The following is a 22,680-nucleotide window of genomic DNA, read 5'->3' on the forward strand; positions in this document are numbered from 1 at the left end:
ACCATTGGCTACTACCAAACACTCCCCTAACGCCCCGAAAATCAGATTCTGATGGCCAAAAGAAGAAAGAGGACCAAAAAGTAGAGAAAAGCAAGAACTGTAGAAGAAGAAACTGACTTGGTGCCAACCCTGCCTGCTTTTCTGCTGTTCCTGATGATTGTGCCAAAGTTGTCTCACCCTGCAAGCTGCTGTGCCTCCAAAAACCTTGGAGGACTGTCAGCACTTCTGCCAAGACTTAGGAGCTCCCGTGGAGCAGCGGATCTGCTTCCCCATCACCCCAAGAGAACTGTGAGGACTCCCAACTGCTGATGGAAGCAGTAACCAGATGCCTCTGCACGCTGCTCCAGAGGCTGAGCTGAAGTAGGCCAACAGAGTCAGCATGGTCCCTTAACCATCCAGATATAAAGCCCACCTTGGGGTTGACCAATGTGCTCCGTCTGTCGTCACTTGAAACCTCTGTGTCTGACCGCCCTACTGCTACCGCTGCCGGTGATGAAAATCTGACACCGCCAAACACCTCTGCAGCCAGCCGCTTTGGCCTGAGGAGAAAATTACCAAAGGTGCCCCTACGTCCCCCAGCCTCATGTGAGTTTCCTTGTTGGTTCAGCCAGACTGGTCCCCCTTGGTGCTGCCTTGGACCTTGCCCCATACTCACCTTAACTCCTGGAAATTGGTTCCGTAATGTGCCTGAATGCCGCACTTGCTTTTCCTCCCATAGGATAACATTGCAGCTTCTAAAAATTGCACAGTGTCGACTTTTTAAACTCAAAAGTATTTCTTGTTAAAAACGTACTTACCTGAAGAAATTGATTCAGGTGCCTAAACATATATAAAGATACCCGTTATTTTGATAAATTAGTGTGGATCTCCTTATTGAGTCATGCGTATCACTTGTTGACTATTTTGTGTATTTGCAGCTGTCTTGCAATCATCTCTGGGCTGCTCAACTACACTACCCCCTATAAGAGTACCTTGGGATTTCTAGAGTAAGCCCTTGTCCACTCATAGGGAACCCCTGGACTCTTTACTCAATATATCTCAATTTGATATAACTTATCACTTTGGTCCTGAAGAAGGCCCATAGACCTGTTAGGGCACCCTAGGGCCGAAAGATGCTGGCTTACCACAACCTAACACAAGGGGCGGTGGAACATTAACACTTCCACCACAGCACCATCCACTCCTTTTAATCTTGCCCCTTTCTTGGTAAATACAAGACTGAACTAAGGAATGGAAGTAATTTTAATCTTCTTCACTCTCTAACCACAACTGTCTAAAAAACAGATGGGCTCCCTCCAGGTGGCGGAACGCAGATCACTTAGAGAACTGAGCACTCAAGTGATAAAAGACCCAATGATGATGCTATTCACCTAACCAACACAGCGGAGAATCAACATATACCACACCCTGAGTTTAATGTGAATGAGGGTCTCCAAAACATGAGTTTGCAAGACCCTGGCAAAAACAGGATATTCTCCTCTGATTCTGATAATATCATATAAAGAACCAGTTTCCTATACTGACTCATTAATACATGCATTTATTAAGATGGGTGATAGAAATTGTGCGATTTTAGTGCAGCTCTGTCACTGTAAATCCTTGGATGTCAATATGAGACACTCTAGTTTCGCCAAATGGCAATACACTTTGCATGCTATTACATGAAATAAATTACAACAAAAAGTAGATACTTTGGCTCACATCTACCTGAAAAGTCTGCTTGCCAGAATGAACTAAAAATTCAAAATTTTCAACAGATTGGTGAGATTACATTTGTTGCACCAACATTTTTTGAAGAGAAGCCTTTTGCAACAGTAATTGAATTAGAGATATTTAACATGCAAGCAAGAACTGCACAACATGTTGATTGTTACTGCTGAGAGAAGGGAAGGGTTGGAGAGAACTCTGGAAAGGTGTGTTTATATGTGTGACAACTGTGCTCTGTCTCTCACAGGGTGGCGTTGAAGATAACCTCTTGCTTTCGGCCTACATCACAGCAGCCATGCTCGAACTGGGGATGAATGATACGGTGAGTCTCGTTAAAGTCTTTACCATGGCTTAAGACACACCTGGGTTTGGGGAGGCGGGGGATGGAAGAGAGCCTTTAAAATAATGATCAGGGGATTGGAAACCCACGGGTTCATGCTAAATTTGACAGGCTTTTAGTAATGGCCAATCTTCAACTTTCCATCGATGAGATGGGTTCAAGGGTCTAAAAGGAGAGTCCAATGGATAGTTCAGGAGATACTTGTAGCTGGCCAGTACCCTGGAAATAGCTCACTGAAGTGGAGTTCAGCACACTGCTCAAATCAGATGGTCTGGTACTGCCATACTGAAGAAGGTCACATTGCAAGTAATGGACAGGACTTTCTTAGAGCATAGTGCAACAAACCAATACTGAGAAACAAACATGCTAATGTTTGAAAATCAAAATGGTTCAAAATCCATAATATTCTTATGCTGCTTTTTGAATTATAGGTCATATTGAGTTGTGTAGATGTATAGCTTTTATTATTTCCTTTGTGCCAATAGCCACATGCTGCTGTTGCTGTTATTGTATTATTCATGTGGAGGCAGTTTATTATGCTGAAGGTTTTCCTGACCTAGTTAGTAATGGCTAACTAGATAGTTGGCATGGTTCTACTACAATACCGAATTTTAAATATCGGCAACCAATATATTGCATCCAGAATATAGACTACCACAATATCATGAAGGTAAATATATAAAAGTAAGTATAGTTTCATTTACATTCTTAACTCCACACCTATTTATGTTGAAGGTATACAGATCTTCATGTTTACATAATGTAGTTTGGAATAGTAAATATATATTTAACCATATATGTACCTTCATATTATTGTATTAGTCAATATTCAGGATATAATATGTTGCTCTAAACCAATCCACACTTATTGAAAAGAGAGATAAAGGGGGTTTGCTCCGTAATTGAGCTTCAATCTAACTCTAGAGGTGGTCATGGTGAATAGCAGCCAAGAATGGTAGGGAGATGAAGCGGGAACTCCCACCCTTCATCTTTTTGAATCCATCAAGAGGTTACAATTTGAGAGTAATTGGAAACATAACACCCCTCCAGCCCCCTCAAAGATCATTTCAAATATAGTGGGACCCTAGACTGGGTGGGTAAGGGGACTAGATACTCATCATCTGCAATCTCACGTTCATAATCTGGCTGGCGATGTGCGTTTGTATGATGGCATCACTAGGTCCAAGTGACCAACCTTCACTTCAATTACTTCCCTGCAGGACAGCACGGTGAAGCATGCTCTGGCCTTCCTGAAAGAGCCTTTGCCCACTGTTATCAACACCTACACACTAGCTCTGATGGCCTACACCTTCACCCTCGCTGACTACAAGGAGGCGCGTGATAAAGTGATAACAGAGCTGAATGAGCAAGCCATCAAATCAGGTAAGAAAGAGAGGCATATTCCCACAAAAGTTATTGAGACCCCAACCATTTTAAGGTAGCAGAACAGCAGGTTTTATTAGTGATGCATCCTAAATATATATTTAACTTGCTCAAATTCAAATTCAAATTCAAATTTTTATTTATTATGTTTTGGCTCTCAAGAGGGCCACATAAACATATACCATACACAGCAACAAATACACAGAAAATACAAAAATTTAAAAACAAAATTCAATCCGCAATAGCTATACATCAAAAAAATCAATCTAACAAGGCCGGACAGACAAAATATCACCAGGGCTATTAATAAATAGCTAAAAATCCTTTAAAAAAGTTAAAAATATAAGAACAGAACATTTCATTCGGAGGACAATAAAGTGCATGAAGGAAGTCCTTTAAAGTGACAATGCTAAGGCGGATACAAATTACTTTTAGCCATCGATTGCGCAAATTACGTAACATAGGACAAATCAATAATACATGCATACAGTCCTGGGTGTTCAGTTTACATAAATTGCACAAAGCAGAAGTGCCATGCCATTTAGATAACAGTAGATTAAGTGGAATTAAATCATAGCGTAACAAAAACCAAAACCTACGTATCCCATGCGGTAGATTCCATAGGGCATAGGGTTGTGGCTGTTTCAACCTATAGGAGGAGATGAGAGGTTCCACATTCCTTTTATCACCAACCGATTTTTTATCGGAGAGGTATAAAACTCCCACGAAGCCTCCTTGAGGACATATTTTAACTGCGTGGAGGAGTAGGAGAATAGAACACTTTCATCAAGTTTCAGTATCTTTACAGCCCTTCTAAAGTTGCTTACGAGTTTAGAGAACTCTTTAAAATTGCCCAAAAGTTCATTTTTGAGGAGAACTCGCAGGGTGCCATCTCCCGCTCTAGCCAAACTGGCCACCCATCTTATTAGGGCGCATAGACCCTGAACCCAGGAACTCCTGAGTCCAAAGTCAAGCCTACAGGCGTCTAGTGGGCAAGCATTGTTTAGAGTCGAGAGAGATCTTAAGAGTTTCCCCTCAATCTTATGGCAGAAGTCCCAGTTTTTCACCTCTATTAATTCAATACCATACAAGATAGTTGCGGGGATTTTTGCTCTAAAAACTTCTAGAAGACTGGAAAAATGTCTTTTCCCCGTTGCCTGGTATAAGGACTTTAACCCATTGCCATGGGCAAGAGCTTTGCGGGAGCAGTGCTCTATATGGAGTTTCTCACTCAAATTGGCCGAGAATATTTTTCCCAAAAAAGTATAGGAAGTTACGACCTCCAATCTATGCCCTCCAATAGCCCAACCGTAATTTGTCGAGCGGCACTTCTTCTTACCAGCTATACACATCACTTTACTTTTGGTAATATTAATCTTCATGTAACTTGCTCAATAAATTCTTATTATTTGACTTTTTTTTTGCTTGAAATGATGTATTAAAAATTGGACACTCAATTCTGAAAAGAGAAATAAACACCTCCCTGTCCTAGAGATGTGTAACACATGGCAGATAGATATTTAATTTAAAATAATGTTCACCAAGACACAGATTTTTGCCTAAATAGAGAAAAAGTTATTCTGTTCTTCAATTAACACTTTCAATAAGGTTCCCCAAAAATACATGCTTGATTCATCTGTTTTACATTTGCCTTTGTAGCATATGTTTAAAATAAAAAACAGATTTCTTATTATAATTGAAATTAAAATGAACATTTCTGCCTTTCCATTGCTGATAATGGATCTAGCCAGACAGTTGAAAGGGCTAGCCATGTCAAACCTGGTCTCATTCAGGGACTCATTCCAAGTGGCTCGGTCATGGTATATATTGCGCACACTAAATACCAATCCATTAGAGGGCAGAGGTTACTGGGTGTGGTGTTACCTCTCCAATCTGAGCTGTGTACGTCAGAATGTGGACTAAACAAGCACGTTCTCCTCTCCCCAAGCCCTTTCTGTGCTTCAAAACTCTCCAGTACTGCTGTAAATACCATTTTACTCAATGCCATCTGTTAGAACTGGGGGTCTCTAGTTGGCAGAGGTAGGTACCTTTGACCAAATAGGGACCCTTGCTTCTAGTCAGGGTAAGGGGGTACACTTCTAAAATGACCCCTGCTCACCCCCTTGGTAACTTGGCACGAGCAGACAGGCTTATGTCAGAGGCAGTGTGTAAAGCATTTGTGCACACATACAGTAATACAGTGAAAACTCTACAAATGGACACAGCACAGCACAGGGGCAGTCTCCTCCTTCAGCTTCCTTGGTTCTTCTCCTTGTCAAAGGGTCGTCTTGATTCTCAGAAGTGATCTAAAGATCTGGGTTCTGGGTCCCCCCTTTTATACACCAAACTCCTTTGTCTCTGAAGGCAGAGAGTGTCTGTATCTAGTTCAAACCAGTTCTGTGTAGTCCTGGAGCACTTTTTTACAGGACTCCTTCTTTCCTTTGACAGTGTGGGCCAGGGTCATCAGCCGCACCACAGGAGGTGGGGCCAGCATTGTGGAAGGCAGGCACAGCCCTGTTCAGGCACCAGTGCAAATCCTCCCACCACCCTACATGCAGATAGGTCTATTCAGCCCTGTGCTGACTCACCCTGTCTCCTTGAGCCCCCCAACCCCTGTCGCTCACAAACTAGACAAGGAATACACAACATAGCAGAGGCAGGCTTGGATGATTAGGCAAAAAAAATACCTACTTTCTAAAAGTGGTATTTTCAAACACAGAATTCTAAAACCAACTTCACTAAAAGATGCATTTTATCATTCTGAGTTCAGGCATACTAAAGTCAAATTTCTACCTAGTTTCCTGAGTCAGTTAGGTTTATTAGATGTTATAATCAAACTGCCCATTCGGGCCTATGGGGAACAGGTAGCTTTGCAATAGTGAAAAACTAAATTGGCTGGAATTCAATATTAGGACATGCTACACACATCAGGGCATGGCCTACCTTTTACCTACAATGCACCCTGCCCTTGGGCCTACTTTAGGGGTGGCTAATATGTAGAAAAGGGACGATTTAGGGACTGGCAAGTGGGTGCACTTGCCAAGTCGACATGGCAGTCCCAGGCTGCACACAGGCTCTGCAATGGCAGGTCTGAGTCACATTTTACAAGCTGTTTCTGTGGGTGGCATAACCAGTGCTGCAAGGCCCCAGCAGCATTTGATTTACAGGGCCTGGGCACACATGGTGCACTGTACTAGGGTCTGACAAGTAAATCAAATGAACCAATCATGGAGTCACTAATCCAATCCAATACAATAGGGAGCACTTGCACTGTGGCACTGAATAGCAGTGGCACAGTGCCCAAAGCATCTAGACCAGCAAAACACATAGCAAAAACACAGGAGGCAACAGCAAGAAATGGAAGGGAGACCCACGCCAATGGTGCCAGGTCTAACACAGTCTAGCTATGTATTTTTTTACAATTACTACGTAATGAACTAGTATGTTATACTGTGGCCTCATATCTACTTCTCTCATGGAAGACTAGGCGGCGGGACCACTCTGTTTCATGAATTAGGAAATATATATTTTAGTCCTGTTTTTAAATCTAATGTCTGCCATCAAATTACTGTGACTATTTCTTATTGTGAAAACTGTATCCTCTCTTTTAACTTCATACTGTGCGTCTTTGTACTTTTATTATCTTAAAAAAATGTTAAGTATCCAATAAAGTGATTTGACTGACTGACAGTACTGCAGTATTTCCTGCACAAATTCCAGGCGGTTGTTGTTAGCAAAATGTGTACTGGGAATTACTATGAAATGTATGCACTCGTTATAATGCTGATTATAGAGGAAACTCCTATTGGAACTACTGTGTTCAATGGAGTGCTGACCCTAATGGGGACTAGTAATGATCAAGAGATTTCAGTCCTTATTGAATAATAACTCTACTTTCAAACAGCTGCGTAAAGCAACAGGGGTTTTTATATACCATGAGAAATTTGCCTTATTCCTATTTTGTGACAAATATTTATTAAGTAACTTATAACAGTAGCAGAAAAATAAATAAGGACCTTACAATCTACTTCATAAGCAGAGGAACCCAACAGGCTACGAATAACACTAAGAGCCCCATTAGGATGGCGGGCGGACTCCAGCATCTTGATGTCATTTACTTTTTTTCCACCACCTTTGATGTGGATCCGGAGTTGCACTCCTCAAATGTTTTCATGCAAAATGATTTCAGGGTTTATATGGTACAACTCCTTCTTTCCACAAGCAGATGTTGATGTCTGACCCTCATAGCGGTACAAAAGGGGGTGGTGATGGACGGAGCATCAGGACCAATCAAACACTCACACCCAGTCAACAGATCTGGGTTTGATCCATCAGCGTTCTTTAGCCCACTCTGCCACCCCAGTTGAGACATGGCCATATGCAAATCAGTCTGACCCTGTGCCTCATGGGAACAGTCCAGCCCGAACTGCCAAGCCATGCCTTCCCTGGACCGGAAACAAGCTTCCTAGGACCGGTTTCTGGCATTTCAGCCGTCTTCAGCCAGGCTTGCTTGAATCCAGTGGCAAAGTGAGCAAGGGACTCACGTCTGAGCATACCCTGCCAACTTATGGCGAACAAAGCGGTACAAAAGGGGGTGGTGATGGACGGAGCATCAGAACCAATCAAACACTCATACCCAGTCAACAGATCTGGGTTTGATCCATCACCGTTCTTTAGCCCACTCTGCCACCCCAGTTCAGACAAGGTCATATGCAAATCAGTCTGACCCTGTGCCTCATGGGAACAGTCCAGCCTGAACTGCCAAGCCATGCCTTCCCTGGACCGGAAACAAGCTTCCTAGGACCGGTTTCTGGCATTTCAGCCGTCTTCAGCCAGGCTTGCTTGAATCCAGTGGCAAAGTGAGCAAGGGACTCACGTCTGAGCATACCCTGCCAACTTATGGCGAACCAAGCGGTACAAAAGGGGGTGGTGATGGACGGAGCATCAGAACCAATCTAACACTCACACCCAGTCAACAGATCTGGGTTTGATCCATCACCATTCTTTAGCCCACTCTGCCACCCCAGTTCAGAAATGGCCATATGCAAATCAGTCTGACCCTGTGCCTCATGGGAACAGTCCAGCCCGAACTGCCAAGCCATGCCTTCCCTGGACCGGAAACAAGCTTCCTAGGACCGGTTTCTGGCATTTCAGCCGTCTTCAGCCAGGCTTGCTTGAATCCAGTGGCAAAGTGAGCAAGGGACTCACGTCTGAGCATACCCTGCCAACTTATGGCGAACAAAGCGGTACAAAAGGGGGTGGTGATGGACGGAGCATCAGAACCAATCAAACACTCACACCCAGTCAACAGATCTGGGTTTGATCCATCACCGTTCTTTAGCCCACTCTGCCACCCCAGTTCAGACATGGCCATATGCAAATCAGTCTGACCCTGTGCCTCATGGGAACAGTTCAGCCCGAACTGCCAAGCCATGCCTTCCCTGGACCGGAAACAAGCTTCCTAGGACCAGTTTCTGGCATGTCTGACCCTCATGACATTTTTCTCTGGTGCTTGCATCCAAAAACACATAGCTGGTTCATGTGAAAAGTAGGCCGCATGACCAGCAACGTCATCAAGTAGTACTGGGTGAAACTCTTCATGGTGCGGGTCTTCCAAAAACACTCAACCTGACTCTACTACAGGTTACACTCAAAATCTCTCTCTAGCTTGCTTATGACAGCTAAGTTTTCAAAGTGGCCGGCTTCCAAGAACAAAGACAAGTCATCTCGCAAAAAGCCCCACAACAGCAATTGTTCCACTTTTAGACATTGTTCCAGTTCGAAGGGGACGTTTTCTGTTAAGCTGCAGGGTTCCCAGACTCAATCCTTAACATCGCCCTCAACGCCTGTATTGGTAGTGGTGTAGTTGGTGTCATACTTCATTCCAGCTTTGTAGCCCCTTTTCTGAAGTTTCAGTGCTGATCAGCTTAGGTCACATCTGTCACACATGCTACAGTGGCAATATTCTGCCCTGTTCTGACTCTCTATGATGTGCCTTCCAGTCCTATGGAGTCTTCAGGAAGTCCAACCAAGTTTCTGCTGGTAGCTCCATCCCCGGCAGCTGTCAACCCCTCCCTGTCCCCTTTTCTTGAGGTTCCGGTGCTGGCCGTGGTTCTTCAGCTGCCAAAAGTTTTGTCGATTGCTCTGACATCATCATTTCTAGGCCTATTCTTGCAAAAACCAAAGGAAATGATGGACGGAGTGTTAAACATTGCAAGCACTCACCCCCAGTCAACTGATCTGGGTTTAATCCATCACCGTTCTTTAGCCCACTCTGCCACCCCAGTTCAGACATAGCCATATGCAAATCAGTCTGACCCTGTGCCTCATGGGAACAGCCCAGCCGGAACTGCCAAGCCATGTCTTCCCTGGACCGGAAACAAGCTTCCTAGGACCGGTTTCTGGCATTTCAGCCGTCTTCAGCCAGGCTTGCTTGAATCCAGTAGCAAAGTGAGCAAGGGACTCACGTCTGAGCATACCCTGCCAACTTATGGCGGACAAAGCAAAAACCAAAGGAAATGATGGACGGAGTGTTGAACATTGCAAGCACTCACCCCCATTCAACTGATCTGGGTTTAATCCATCACCGTTCTTTAGCCCACTCTGCCACCCCAGTTCAGACATAGCCATATGCAAATCAGTCTGACCCTGTGCCTCATGGGAACAGCCCAGCCGGAACTGCCAAGCCATGTCTTCCCTGGACCGGAAACAAGCTGCCTAGGACCGGTTTCTGGCATTTCAGCCGTCTTCAGCCAGGCTTGCTTGAATCCAGTAGCAAAGTGAGCAAGGGACTCACGTCTGAGCATACCCTGCCAACTTATGGCGGACAAAGCAAAAACCAAAGGAAATGATGGACGGAGTGTTGAACATTGCAAGCACTCACCCCCAGTCAACTGATCTGGGTTTAATCCATCACCGTTCTTTAGCCCACTCTGCCACCCCAGTTCAGACATAGCCATATGCAAATCAGTCTGACCCTGTGCCTCATGGGAACAGCCCAGCCGGAACTGCCAAGCCATGTCTTCCCTGGACCGGAAACAAGCTTCCTAGGACCGGTTTCTGGCATTTCAGCCGTCTTCAGCCAGGCTTGCTTGAATCCAGTAGCAAAGTGAGCAAGGGACTCACGTCTGAGCATACCCTGCCAACTTATGGCGGACAAAGCAAAAACCAAAGGAAATGATGGACGGAGTGTTGAACATTGCAAGCACTCACCCCCAGTCAACTGATCTGGGTTTAATCCATCACCGTTCTTTAGCCCACTCTGCCACCCCAGTTCAGACATAGCCATATGCAAATCAGTCTGACCCTGTGCCTCATGGGAACAGCCCAGCCGGAACTGCCAAGCCATGTCTTCCCTGGACCGGAAACAAGCTTCCTAGGACCGGTTTCTGGCATTTCAGCCGTCTTCAGCCAGGCTTGCTTGAATCCAGTAGCAAAGTGAGCAAGGGACTCACGTCTGAGCATACCCTGCCAACTTATGGCGGACAAAGCAAAAACCAAAGGAAATGATGGACGGAGTGTTGAACATTGCAAGCACTCACCCCCAGTCAACTGATCTGGGTTTAATCCATCACCGTTCTTTAGCCCACTCTGCCACCCCAGTTCAGACATAGCCATATGGAAATCAGTCTGACCCTGTGCCTCATGGGAACAGCCCAGCCGGAACTGCCAAGCCATGTCTTCCCTGGACCGGAAACAAGCTTCCTGGGACCGGTTTCTGGCATTTCAGCCGTCTTCAGCCAGGCTTGCTTGAATCCAGTAGCAAAGTGAGCAAGGGACTCACGTCTGAGCATACCCTGCCAACTTATGGCGGACAAAGCAAAAACCAAAGGAAATGATGGACGGAGTGTTGAACATTGCAAGCACTCACCCCCAGTCAACTGATCTGGGTTTAATCCATCACCGTTCTTTAGCCCACTCTGGCTTGGCAGTTCGGGCTGGACTGTTCCCATGGGGCACAGGGTCAGACTGATTTGCATATGGCCATGTCTGAACTGGGGTGGCAGAGTGGGCTAAAGAACGGTGATGGATTAAACCCAGATCAGTTGACTGGGGGTGAGTGCTTGCAATGTTCAACACTCCGTCCATAATTTCCTTTGGTTTTTGTTAGGCCTATTCTTGGGCATGGATTCTTTACTGAAATTGAAGAAGTTTCCAAAGACTAATGCCTTTTGATCAGATTTAGACACAAAGGGCATCAACTGCTTGAGGAGGAAAATCCTTGCATGCCCTTGCCTCATGATAAGTACTTTGAGCATCTTGAGGAACGCTCTGATTCTGATCTTGTCTCTCGTAATGTATGGATACTGGTGAATATTTAACTCTGTAGCGTGCCAGAGGCTTAGAAACGTCCCTAAATGTCGATCTGAAATGCCCCTCAGGGCCTCTCACTGGGTAGGTGGCCCCATTAATGGGTATTTTGCACAAAACTGTGGAAGTTCTAAAATTGCCTGTATCAGTGGAGGAGAACAAAGATAGCCTTCTCATGGAAATCCTGTGGCACACTTGCTTCCCTTGAACAAAGCTTTGATGGGCCCCATTTTGGTCGCAAGGAGGAAACTTGCTTCTCCTCCAGCACTGAATCGACAACTTGCCATCAGCCATTGTCCAGTGCTTGGAAACTTAAAGTTCTTGATGGATGAAAAATAGAGTGCAGGAGCGGGCATAGAAGAAGCAAAAAAAACAAGCAAAAAATGAGCAGAAGCAAGGCAGAAAAATTAGCAGGAAAAAGGGAAAAAGCAAGCAGAGGAGCACAACCCGAAGGCAGCAGAGGGTAGCGGACTGCGGGCATGCTGTACAGGAGAATTGTCGCAGGAGGAGATTGGTCGGAGACCTGCTCAATGGGTTCATGATATGGCCTCCAGTAAGTAGGTCCTAGAAGGAGGGTGTGGCCCTGGGTGGGGAGAGGAGGGAAATGGCAGGAAGAGGTAGGAAATGCACATAAAGAGGCAAAATAAAGGTCAGAAACCAGCATAAAGTGGCAGAATAATGGGCAGTTCGAGCAGAAAGAGGCAAAATAGAGGGCAGGAGCGAGCAGTGAAGAGTCAAACGAGCAGAGTAGGCACAAACCAAAGGCAGCAGAGGGTGGTGGACTGCGGGCAAGCTGGACAGGTGAACTAGTGCAGGGGTAGATGGCACAAGGACCTCTAAACATGACTCAGGCATGCCATTGCACCCTGTGTGTGTTGTTTAAAAATGTAATTTTGACCTGGCAAGATAAACCTCCTGCCAGCCGCAAACCTTCCCTTTTAATACATATGTCACCCATAAGGTATACCCAAAACCGCTGAGAGAGCAGGGGCAGTGTATTTAAAAACTTGCACATTTACCATTGAGTTTTCATGTGCCCTGGTAGACAAAAACTCCTAAATCTGCTTTTCACTACTATGAACCTACCCCTTCTACAGGATATTATTTAGTTACCCTATTACATTTAGTAAGTGCTAACTTTTCATTGGAAACAGGTAGAAATATCATAGTTGGTCTCAAAAGAAGTATAATTTAAAATCATCTTTAACAGTAAAGATGGAGTTTAAGTCACAATTCTAAAAACACCACTTTTAGAAAGTTGTCATTTTCTTATCCTAACCATTGCCACATGAATGTGAATAGGCACTTGGCCTTTGTGTATTCCTCCCAACCACTGAGACAAAGGGGGACTAGGTGTTGTCAGAATGGGACATTCTGCAGGATGGGAGGAGTGGAGTTGTTCTCTGCCTTAATTACATTTTAAAGTGGACACTAGCCTTTTGCCACAATGACCTCTTGGAGCCTGGGCAGGGGAAAGGGGTGGGGAGTTTCCTGAATCAGATGTAGATAGGCCTAGAAGTTTCTCCCACTTCAAAGGCTGGCAACATGTATAAATATTAGATGCTCAGACCAACTCTTCAGTTCACTCCTGGACCTGTGGAGGATCCCCCCCCCCCGCCCCCAAGAAGGATTGCCTTGTACTTCAGAGGACTAGCCTGCTGCTTGAGGCCTGCTTTGTAGTTCAGAGGACAGCCCTGCTTCTAGCCGAGCACTGCGTGGCTGCTTGAAGCCTGCTTTCTACCCTCAGAGGACTGTCCTGTTGCATGTAACCTACCTTGCTGCTTGATCACAGGACTACCAGAGTGATTCCCAGGGCTAGTTGGCTGGCTTCCTGTTCTGAGATAGTGACTCAAAAAGCTCCAACAATCTTGAAACCACACCTGGAATTTGCCTGAAATTAGTCCTTCCCTCCAAGTGGTACCGATTTAGTCCTGAACCCCTTTCACAGCTGCTGAAATAGACAAATCCTGGTGATGCCTGATGACCAAACACTTTGTTTTGGAAAGTATGATTCAAGTTGATTATTTATGCCCAAGTATATTTTTTCTTCTGTCTGTGATATTGTTGTACATGTTACCCAAATGTCCAAAGGATGAAAGGCTAGACCATATGAAAAATTGTGCTATGTAGGAAGAGCCCTCACCCTTCCCTTCAGCTTCTGAAGCTGAATGTGAACAATAAAAGCTCAGTGTTCAATATAAGCAGGCACATAGGTGCCTAAGAAGTGGTTAGAAGTTCTAGCTTGGAACATCCAAGATATCACATCTTCCCCAACAGATGTCCTGGGAATCACTGCATCCAATAAAAAGACACTTCTTCCGTTCATCAAAAATGCAAGCTAGTAAAACCTACATATTTGGTGACAAGTTTGATAATTAATTAAACTTCATCTTCTCTCTTTGATGGTCATCTTCCTCAATGATGTGCCATACTGTTCACTGTTAGGGTTTCCTAAACCCCCGGATTCTAATTTGTAGTTTTACAGAGGGACAGATCCACTGGGAGTGCAAAGACAAACCCAAGCAAGAAGATGTGCCCTATTGGTATCAAGCACCCTCTGCGGAGGTGGAGATGACATCCTACGTGCTCTTGGCGTACATGTCTCAATCCCATGTGTCCAAAGAAGACCTCGGCACAGCATCACAGATCGTGAGCTGGCTCTCCAAGCAGCAGAACCCATACGGGGGCTTCTCTTCAACCCAGGTAAAAGGCGCAAAGAGTGAAAATGGAAGTGCTCCATTAAATAACAATGTCCAAATATCACATCCATAAGATGTCTTTTGTTTGTTATTGAACCACATTTCATAGAGGGCAGGTCTGTTAATGGGACAAAGACATCTTCCTCTAAATATCATGCTTTGCTTTCACGTTGCCTTTTTACTTCTCTGGTTCTTCAAAAGGTCTCGCAATTACAGGGGTGAAGGTTTAATTTCCCTTCCATCGAAACACAAATGTCCTCACTAATGCAGAACATTATCTGTGAACAATTTCAGACCATTAAACCCTGACAGAGAGTGATCTCCCAGGATTATTTGAACACTTCAGATCATTGACGAGCAGGGAGCAGTTTGTCTTGGCCCTGTGACACTTAAAGGCATTGACGGATGGAATGGCAATGGTTTTCCATGCTCAGGTTAATAGGTAGGCCATGTTGGTCTGCCAGAGGAGAGATCTACCTGATTCATGAACTGCTTAAATGCTATCCTGAGCTAATAGTGAATGGTGGCCCTACCTCACAGACTACATCTAGTTCTTTAGGGTGTCGTTTTCTGAGATATGGGTGGCTGATGCAGAGACCTGCGTCTTCATGGATGATTTCACAGAATAAACAGAAGCTGCCCCAAAAAGATATGTGATGTCACTTGTAGCAGCATATTGCATGAACTAGTCAGTTCCCACCATTCTGACAATCTGTAGTCTCTTTCATTTTCCTGCCAGTGGGTAGGTGCTGGTGCGTTGCCACTTTCAGGTTCATATAGGTGTGCGGATGGTGATGTAGGAGAATCGTGAAACTCCCAATCAGTCATTGTGTGGGCAGAGGATTGTAGCAATGATTGGCTTCTGTTAGTGTTTGTACAGGAGAATAGATCTGATTTGTGTGAGTGCTTCCGATGATCCGCTATTCTGTAGTTGCAAGTGTGGTAGTCCTGTGGCACTCCAGCCAGTAAGGGGGCGGTGGTGCGTGGTCACTGTTACAACAATTCTGCTTGTGTATGGGCACTTTCCAGTAACCATGTTGCCTCCATGTTCCTAGGACACAGTGGTAGCTCTCATGGCTCTGGCCAGATATGCTGGGGCCACCTTCAGTGAAAAGGGAGATGTGACTGTGACTGTCAAAAGAGGGGACGAGATCCAACAACAGTTCCATGTGGACAACAAAAATCGGCTTCTGATGCAGCAAGCACCGCTCGCGAATGTTCCAGGAGAATACACAATATCGGCAGCAGGGAAGGGCTGCGTGTATGTGCAGGTAAGTGAGGACTCAAATTTTGGGCTCTTATTATTATAAACAATATCCTGCCAGAGACCTTAGGAATTCCCCACCGAGAGCTCTGTATGAGGAATAGTTTGGGATCACTGGAATGTTGCTAAAGGACTGCTGTTTCACCCCAGGCTTATTTAGGGAGAAGAAAGAAGTCTCTGATATGTCAAGCATTTGTAGAATGAAAGCTTCAGATATTTGTAGACAAGAGATACATGCAACTACAGAAATAGTAGGTTCAAGCCTAGCTTTTTTTTTATCTGTTAGAGGTGCATGAATTCCTAGGAAGGAAGGCCTAATATTTCTTGGTGGTTAGAGTGGAATTCTCCTTCTTCTCTCTGTAGAAGAGCCCAGCAGATGAGCATTAGTTGGCATGAGACATGATAAGTTATGCAGACAGGCCACACTCCCAAATATAGCAGTATGTTTACTGAACGAGGTTACAGGCGTTTCCTGAATAAAAGCCCCTCTTGTAGATGATTGTTCTGGTTACAAATTCTTAACATATCATGTTGGAGGCATTATGGTTTATTCAGTACTTAAGTTGAGCCGGTGGTTGCAGGTGGAGCCCACCAACATTCATGTTTGGGGACCTGCTCATTTTTCCTCATCACACTTTTACCCAGTGCAAGAGAAAGAAAACACAAAAGGAAGAAGAGAAATACAGTAAAACAGTGACCACGAAAGAAAGCAGGGATGACAAAGAACCCAAAATAGTGAGATAAAAGAGCAGAGACTCTCTGATGGAGAATGAAAAGGCATGGGGTAGATTCAAGGCTAACGTGACTTGGGATTCTGAGCCATCACTTTTTGTAGCATTAGCCATGGGCTTCTGAGCTGAATGTTTAGTCCCCAGCACTTATTCTGTTACAAATTAAGCACTGGGTTTATGCAAATATATGAATATGGACTTGCAATGAAGCCTGGAGCTTCCTGCAATTGGAGGCCCCATCCCTCTTGGCCATTTTTGTGGAAAATTATTAAATTCCATTCGTCAAAAATGCAGTACATGAATCCTTAACAAATTACTTCTCTGCAATTCATTGACATTTATATTCTTGAGATTTTTCCAAAGTTAAAAACTAAATTCAGTAAAGTCGGAACCCAGATCAAAAGGTTTTTCCCCTGAAGACACCATTGGAATGTCAGGTACACAATGGGATAATATTCCAGACCTTTGCCGCATGGAGTCATAGAAACCCTTAACCAGAACCTCCCATTTTCCCATTCTTGTCCTGGGTTTTTCCAGGATTTCTTTGAGATCCATCAGATTTCCTAGAATGGATTGCAACACCCTCAGCCTGAAACCCACACTTTATTTCCATGAGCGTTATTCATCTACAGGTCTAGGCTTTCAAGTACAGGCGCTGACAATGTACAAAACCTTCCTTTTGTGAGATTCTAGAGTATCAAAGCCCAGACACACTCTTCAATGCTTTTCTTGGGTTAAATCTATTGATTTAGCATAATCTGCTTCTTGATGTTTCCATTCCTTTTATGGATCAGATTCTTGGACTGTATCAGGCATTTTTTTTCTAAGTGAGCTCTTTCAAATGATACATTCCATGAGCAGAAATTCCCTTGAACTGAATGGTTCTCCTGGATGGGCCGGCTGGTGTTCCTTGGACAGTATACCTTGATTTTTCAAGTTTTTCCGGATCCGTTTCCTCTAAGACTAAGGAGATGAGACCGGAATACTCAACGATTCGTTTAAGTTACATTAATGAAATATTTTGCAAAGGATTCTCAATTGCAGCAAATATACCTTCTGAAAACTACCCCCATTTTTATTTGGACCTCTGGGCTTTCACTTTTTGCCACTCTCTCTGATTTTCTCCATTCTCTTATCAATATTTTTTTCTGGCAGACAACTTTGAGGTACAACATTCCGCCTCCGAAGAGCGATGCCACTTTCAAGCTGGCTGTAACTACAGATCCGGAGAGTTGCACAGAAGCAGAAAAATCAAAGTTCGGGATCACAGTCACTGCCAGGTGAGAATCTCTTACATCATGATTATACCACATACTTAACAGGATTCTAGCCACCATGGAAATGTGCTGCAGTAGAGGAAGCCTATCAATGGGGGAATTAAGTAAAGCTTCAAATTGAAATGTTCTTGTGCAATTGTTTAAAATGTAAATTTTTCATGCTTTTTGTGACTGCAACTACCCTACGAGCCCTTATTTTAATAGTTTAAATAACGTAAGCAAAATATCTCTAAGATATAGTTGGATTTGTCTTTATTCTCAGGAAATAAGTTAAAAATGCTTAATAAATTGTATAGATCTGCATTTTGACTTGGGAAAAGAAAAATGTTATAAAATATATCATTTTTATGTCTAACAACTATACAATGGTAAATTTAGAAAACAGTACAATGTCAAAAACCCACCCACATTCATGAAATGTTGCTGGGAGCACAGGTAATGCTGCACCTGGTTACCTCTGAAATTTAATTGAGATGGGTGGCAATTCGAGTCAGTTGGCAACATTAGTAACCACCATTGACTCTCTGGAGGCATTAGGAAGCCACCTTAATAGAAGATACTGGAGAGGACAGGCCTGGTGGCTCTGCAATTCTCCAAGACGGACCGACCTGTAGAATGTTCATCTCCAACTCTTCCTGCCCCACTTGGCGCTTGTTCCATGTAAGGAAAAGATGGAAGGTTGCTACAAGGTTACCTTCTATTTTCTATCCTAAAATCTCAGAGTATGCCATCTTGGAGGAAGGCTCCTACTACTGAAAGAAGTACTGCTTCTTCCTCAGATGTTTTCCTTTGGTTAGTAACACTGAGCTTTTTTTTAGTAGAGGACTTAAACTTAAAGGTGGTCTCCAGCAAGGTGATATGTCTGTGCTAAGTGACCCTTGCATATCCATTTGACAATAGCATCACTATTGGGTCAGAAACACTCTACAATAGCAACTGTGATGACACATAGATTGAAAAACCGGGAAGGTTATAATAATTTAGATGAAATTAGGCATTACTCAACTGTAACACTTTAACCAATCAGCTTTGTATTACAAAACTACATTTCTGTGCCACAAAGTAAACTTTTTTTCAGTGTAGTATGATTTTCCACCATACCCGTGGCTATTGTAGTGTTTGGGTTCCCGCTCACTGTTGCCACCGAGGTATACACTTGGATCCGCTCCTCCATGTCTCCACAGCACAATGATTCTTTGATGGTTAGGAAATGTAACAATCATATATGTGGATTAAATATGCGACAGAGAAGATGACTCTGATGGATTCTAATGTTCTAATGTGAAAATGGGCCTACTTCTACTGATTTGGAAAGTTTTAAAAAGCAGAGTGGGGCAGAATGGAGCACAGCCAGGATTTTGTCGATAAACAACTCGGCAAAACGTACTTTTAGCAGATGAATTTTACAGAATAAAACATTTTGTGGGAAAACTGTTGAAAAAAGTGTTTCTGTTGGAAAATTTTCCAACAAAAACTTTTTTCACTGGAAAGCTGACCTCATAGGTGCAGTACAACTTCCCTACAACCTCATGCAGAGAAAACATGAAGTTCTCTGATGGAATGATAGGGGGTAAGTTGCCCATTTTGCATGGGAGAGCCAAAGTCACTTGCCAGTGAGGAGATGCAGTGCAGTTGCGCCCTCTATCATCTTCATAGGCCACAACCATAACGCTTGTGAAGCTGAATGGTCACTTCTACCATCTTTGTTTTTCGGAAACCACATGACTATGAAGGAGCAGTGAAAGAATCCACCCTCCAAGCTTCTTTTTCCTGATTAAATAGTTTAATGTTTGTCTTTTGTTGTAATGTACGTATTAGCGGTGTCACCAGGCTTCAACAAGTAGTAACAGCGACTTACAGACAGTGCCATAACTTAATCAATTCCTTATCAATTACAACTTGCAGAAAAGGAACATCATCTGTCTCAATTTAGATACGCCTGTGCCAAATAGGAAATATACAATAGATGTTGATACAATATAGTATGGGTGAAGTTCAATCACCATGGTGCACTCTTTCCCTCTCTAAAACTTGGTCTCTATAGACTTTTAGGACAAGAGAAATGGGCCTATATTTAGAGGATTTGTATAGCCTTATGACAGTTACGACTTGTTGTGTTAATTTCAAAGAGCTGTTGTTCACCTGGCAAGACCATGTGGGCTGATGGCCATAGATTTAGTTTTTTGGTGATTGGTCTCCAACCCGCAGTCATTGCAGAAAGACAGGAATCTATCTACAAGGTGTGTAGGCTTGACGGCATCTTAGATATAAGTGAAGTATAATCTGCAAACAATGACAAGGGTTTCTTACTTCCAGTCAACCTAGGAGGGTCGTTTTCGCAGTTTTCAAGGTTTGCAACCACATCATTTAGGTATAAAGAAAGCGGGCACAAGAATGCATCCCTCGTGTACACCTTTCTTGACATCAACCTTCTCAATCAGTTCACCCCCAGCGAACTAGGGCGTATGTATCCTGATGAAGTTGATTAAGTATATCCAACAAGTCTAATGGGATCTTATTGTTCTTCAATGTGTCCTATAGCTTAGAATGAGGGACTAGGTCAAACTTGGATTTGAGGTCCCCAAACACCAGGTACAAGTGGGACTTTTCAAGTAGAATAGTTTTCCAGTAGATGGTAATAAGCCGGAAAATCAGGTCCCCTGGCTTCTGAAGCCCGCTTGGAGATGCGACAAAGCACTGTGTTCCTCTATCCAATGGTGAGATGATACAATATCTGTGTGCAAAAGTTCTTTTGAGTCTCGTCAATTAGACTAATAGATCTAAATTTAAGGAGGGAATCCCTTGAGCCCTTTTTGTGCACAGGAACAATCTCAGCCGCTTTCGAACTAGGGTGGGTGGCCATCCCTTTTACAATTAAGTTGCTTTGCGTGTTCATATAGGCAGCCCAGTTGTTTGGATCAGAACGATAAAGATCACCAGGAACTTCATTGGGCCCAGCAGCTTTACCTGCAGCCACAGGCATTATGGTCCTCAAGGTATCTTTAAATTCAATAATTAGATCACGTTGGCGTGTCTGGTCTATAGTTTTAGATATAGTTGTTCCTAGGCGAATCCTATCATCCAGGGTATCTAGCTTGGTAGTTGTGTAAAGGTCTGTGAAATGCTTGTGCCACACATCAGACTGAATAGTATCATCTAGGCGTTCAGTAGCACTATGCCACTTATTGGCGACAAGCTGCCAAAACTTTCTAGTATCTTTTTGGTTTGGGGCCTCATCTATGTTATCCCAATCCTTAATATCCCAATCTTGCTGGGCCTTAAACTAAGCCACTCTACACAATTTCCTACAAGCTCTAATATCGTCCACCTTGCCACCCAATGGGGCCTGCCTCAGATTGGATTTTGCTGTACTACAGTCCTTCTTAAACCATGTTTGATAATGTTTGATTTTCCTGTGTCTATTAGTGGTCTGCCGAGTAAAGCATGCTCTCAAGGTATCATACAAATGTTCATGGGCCACAGTAAGGGCATCATAGGTAGCCTGTTGTGGGCAAATAGAGCTGGCAAGATGCGTAAGAGTGCTATCCAAAGCTCCACTCGTTTTAACTATGAAAACGGGCTTAGAGGCAACAATGGGCCATGTCACTCTACGATAATCGTTGGAAGGGATTAAATCCACTGTATGTGAAAAGAGAATGCTTACAAAGTGCCTGAATATATTACTCAATGTGCAGTGCAGGGCATTATGATCGCTATCTACCCCACGAATGACTTTCATGTCTATACCAAAGTTCCAGAGGGGAAGAGCAATCAGTACATAGTCGATCCTGCTAAAGGTCCCTGGTCGATTAAATGTGTAAAGGGCAGTGGAAACAGAGAGGGTGCGCCCATTACAGGCCCTCCGCCCCAATGTTAGTGTGAGTGTCAAGAGGTGGAGCGTTGCATCTGTCCAGCACTTTATGGGGGTAAGGCAGTTAATGAAGGAACAACCCAGGATTCATCCTCAGTTTTTGGTATTAGTGTCACTCTCAAAACACTGAAATCACCAGCCCTAATTAAATTATCCTGGGTGTCAAATCCTCTCCTGTGAGTGGCCAGATGTGGGATAGTCGCTGTTGCTCCACTCCCCCCTTAGACCTTATATATATATATATATATATATATATATATATATATATATATATTCACTGAAAAATCCATAGGTTTCACACACGTTATAGTTAGGAATTAGCATTTAAAAAACCTTGCAAATTCACTTAAAAAACCATAGGTTTCACACATGTTATAGTTAGGTGGACATTTCACTCGTAAAAAATCCAATCAAATTCCCCCGTTATAGTTAGTTCAGATAACTATAACTCGCGCGCCCGCAATCCACTGCTCATGACGTCACATATTACATCACTCATGACATGGTCAGTGGCATCACTCATGACATCACTGATGACATCATCCTTTTGATAGAGGGGCGGTCGCGCGAGTTATAGTTATCTGAACTAACTATAACGGGGGAATTTCATTGGTTTTTTACGAGTGAAATGTCCACCTAACAATAACGTGTGAAACCTATGGTTTTTTAAGTGAATTTGCAAGGTTTTTTAAATGCTAATTCCTAACTATAACGTGTGTGAAACCTATGGTTTTTTCAGTGAATTTGTACGTTTTTTTAAATGCTAAGTTATGTATTTATTATTATCTTTTTTATATATTTATTTGACAATAAACTACGTATTAAATTTTTTTTTTTAATGGTTTTTCACCGTGCGCGCATTCCCGCGATTTAAAAAAATAAATAAATTAAAATGTTTTTTTCTGCCTTCGTGGTCCTTCAGGGATCCCCTGACAAAGGCTAGGGGGTCAGGAACTCTCTACCCTGCCCCCTTTTCACGTTCGCCACCTTCCTTTTTCACTCTCGCACTCAAAACAAACAAAATGGCGGCCGACACTTCCTGATTTCGACCGATTCGAACGTTGACTGACATGTAACCACCAATCAGAATTACGCTCG

At 43.5% G+C, this 22,680-nt stretch overlaps 1 protein-coding gene across 1 annotated transcript in view; it reads left to right on the forward strand.

Moving 5' to 3' along the window:
- LOC146812874 (alpha-2-macroglobulin-like) overlaps positions 1-22,680 on the forward strand; it is a 34,679-nt gene that overhangs the window by 11,233 nt on the left and 766 nt on the right. Inside the window, exons 3-7 of the mRNA XM_085620385.1 lie at positions 1,955-2,029; positions 3,268-3,430; positions 14,226-14,443; positions 15,495-15,710; positions 17,590-17,714. Coding sequence (XP_085476511.1) covers positions 1,955-2,029; positions 3,268-3,430; positions 14,226-14,443; positions 15,495-15,710; positions 17,590-17,714 — 797 coding nt within the window. The remainder of the gene's footprint in view (positions 1-1,954; positions 2,030-3,267; positions 3,431-14,225; positions 14,444-15,494; positions 15,711-17,589; positions 17,715-22,680) is intronic.

Source organism: Triturus cristatus, chromosome 7 (assembly GCF_964204655.1).
Source record: "Triturus cristatus chromosome 7, aTriCri1.1, whole genome shotgun sequence".
Taxonomy (NCBI): Eukaryota; Metazoa; Chordata; class Amphibia; order Caudata; family Salamandridae; genus Triturus; species Triturus cristatus.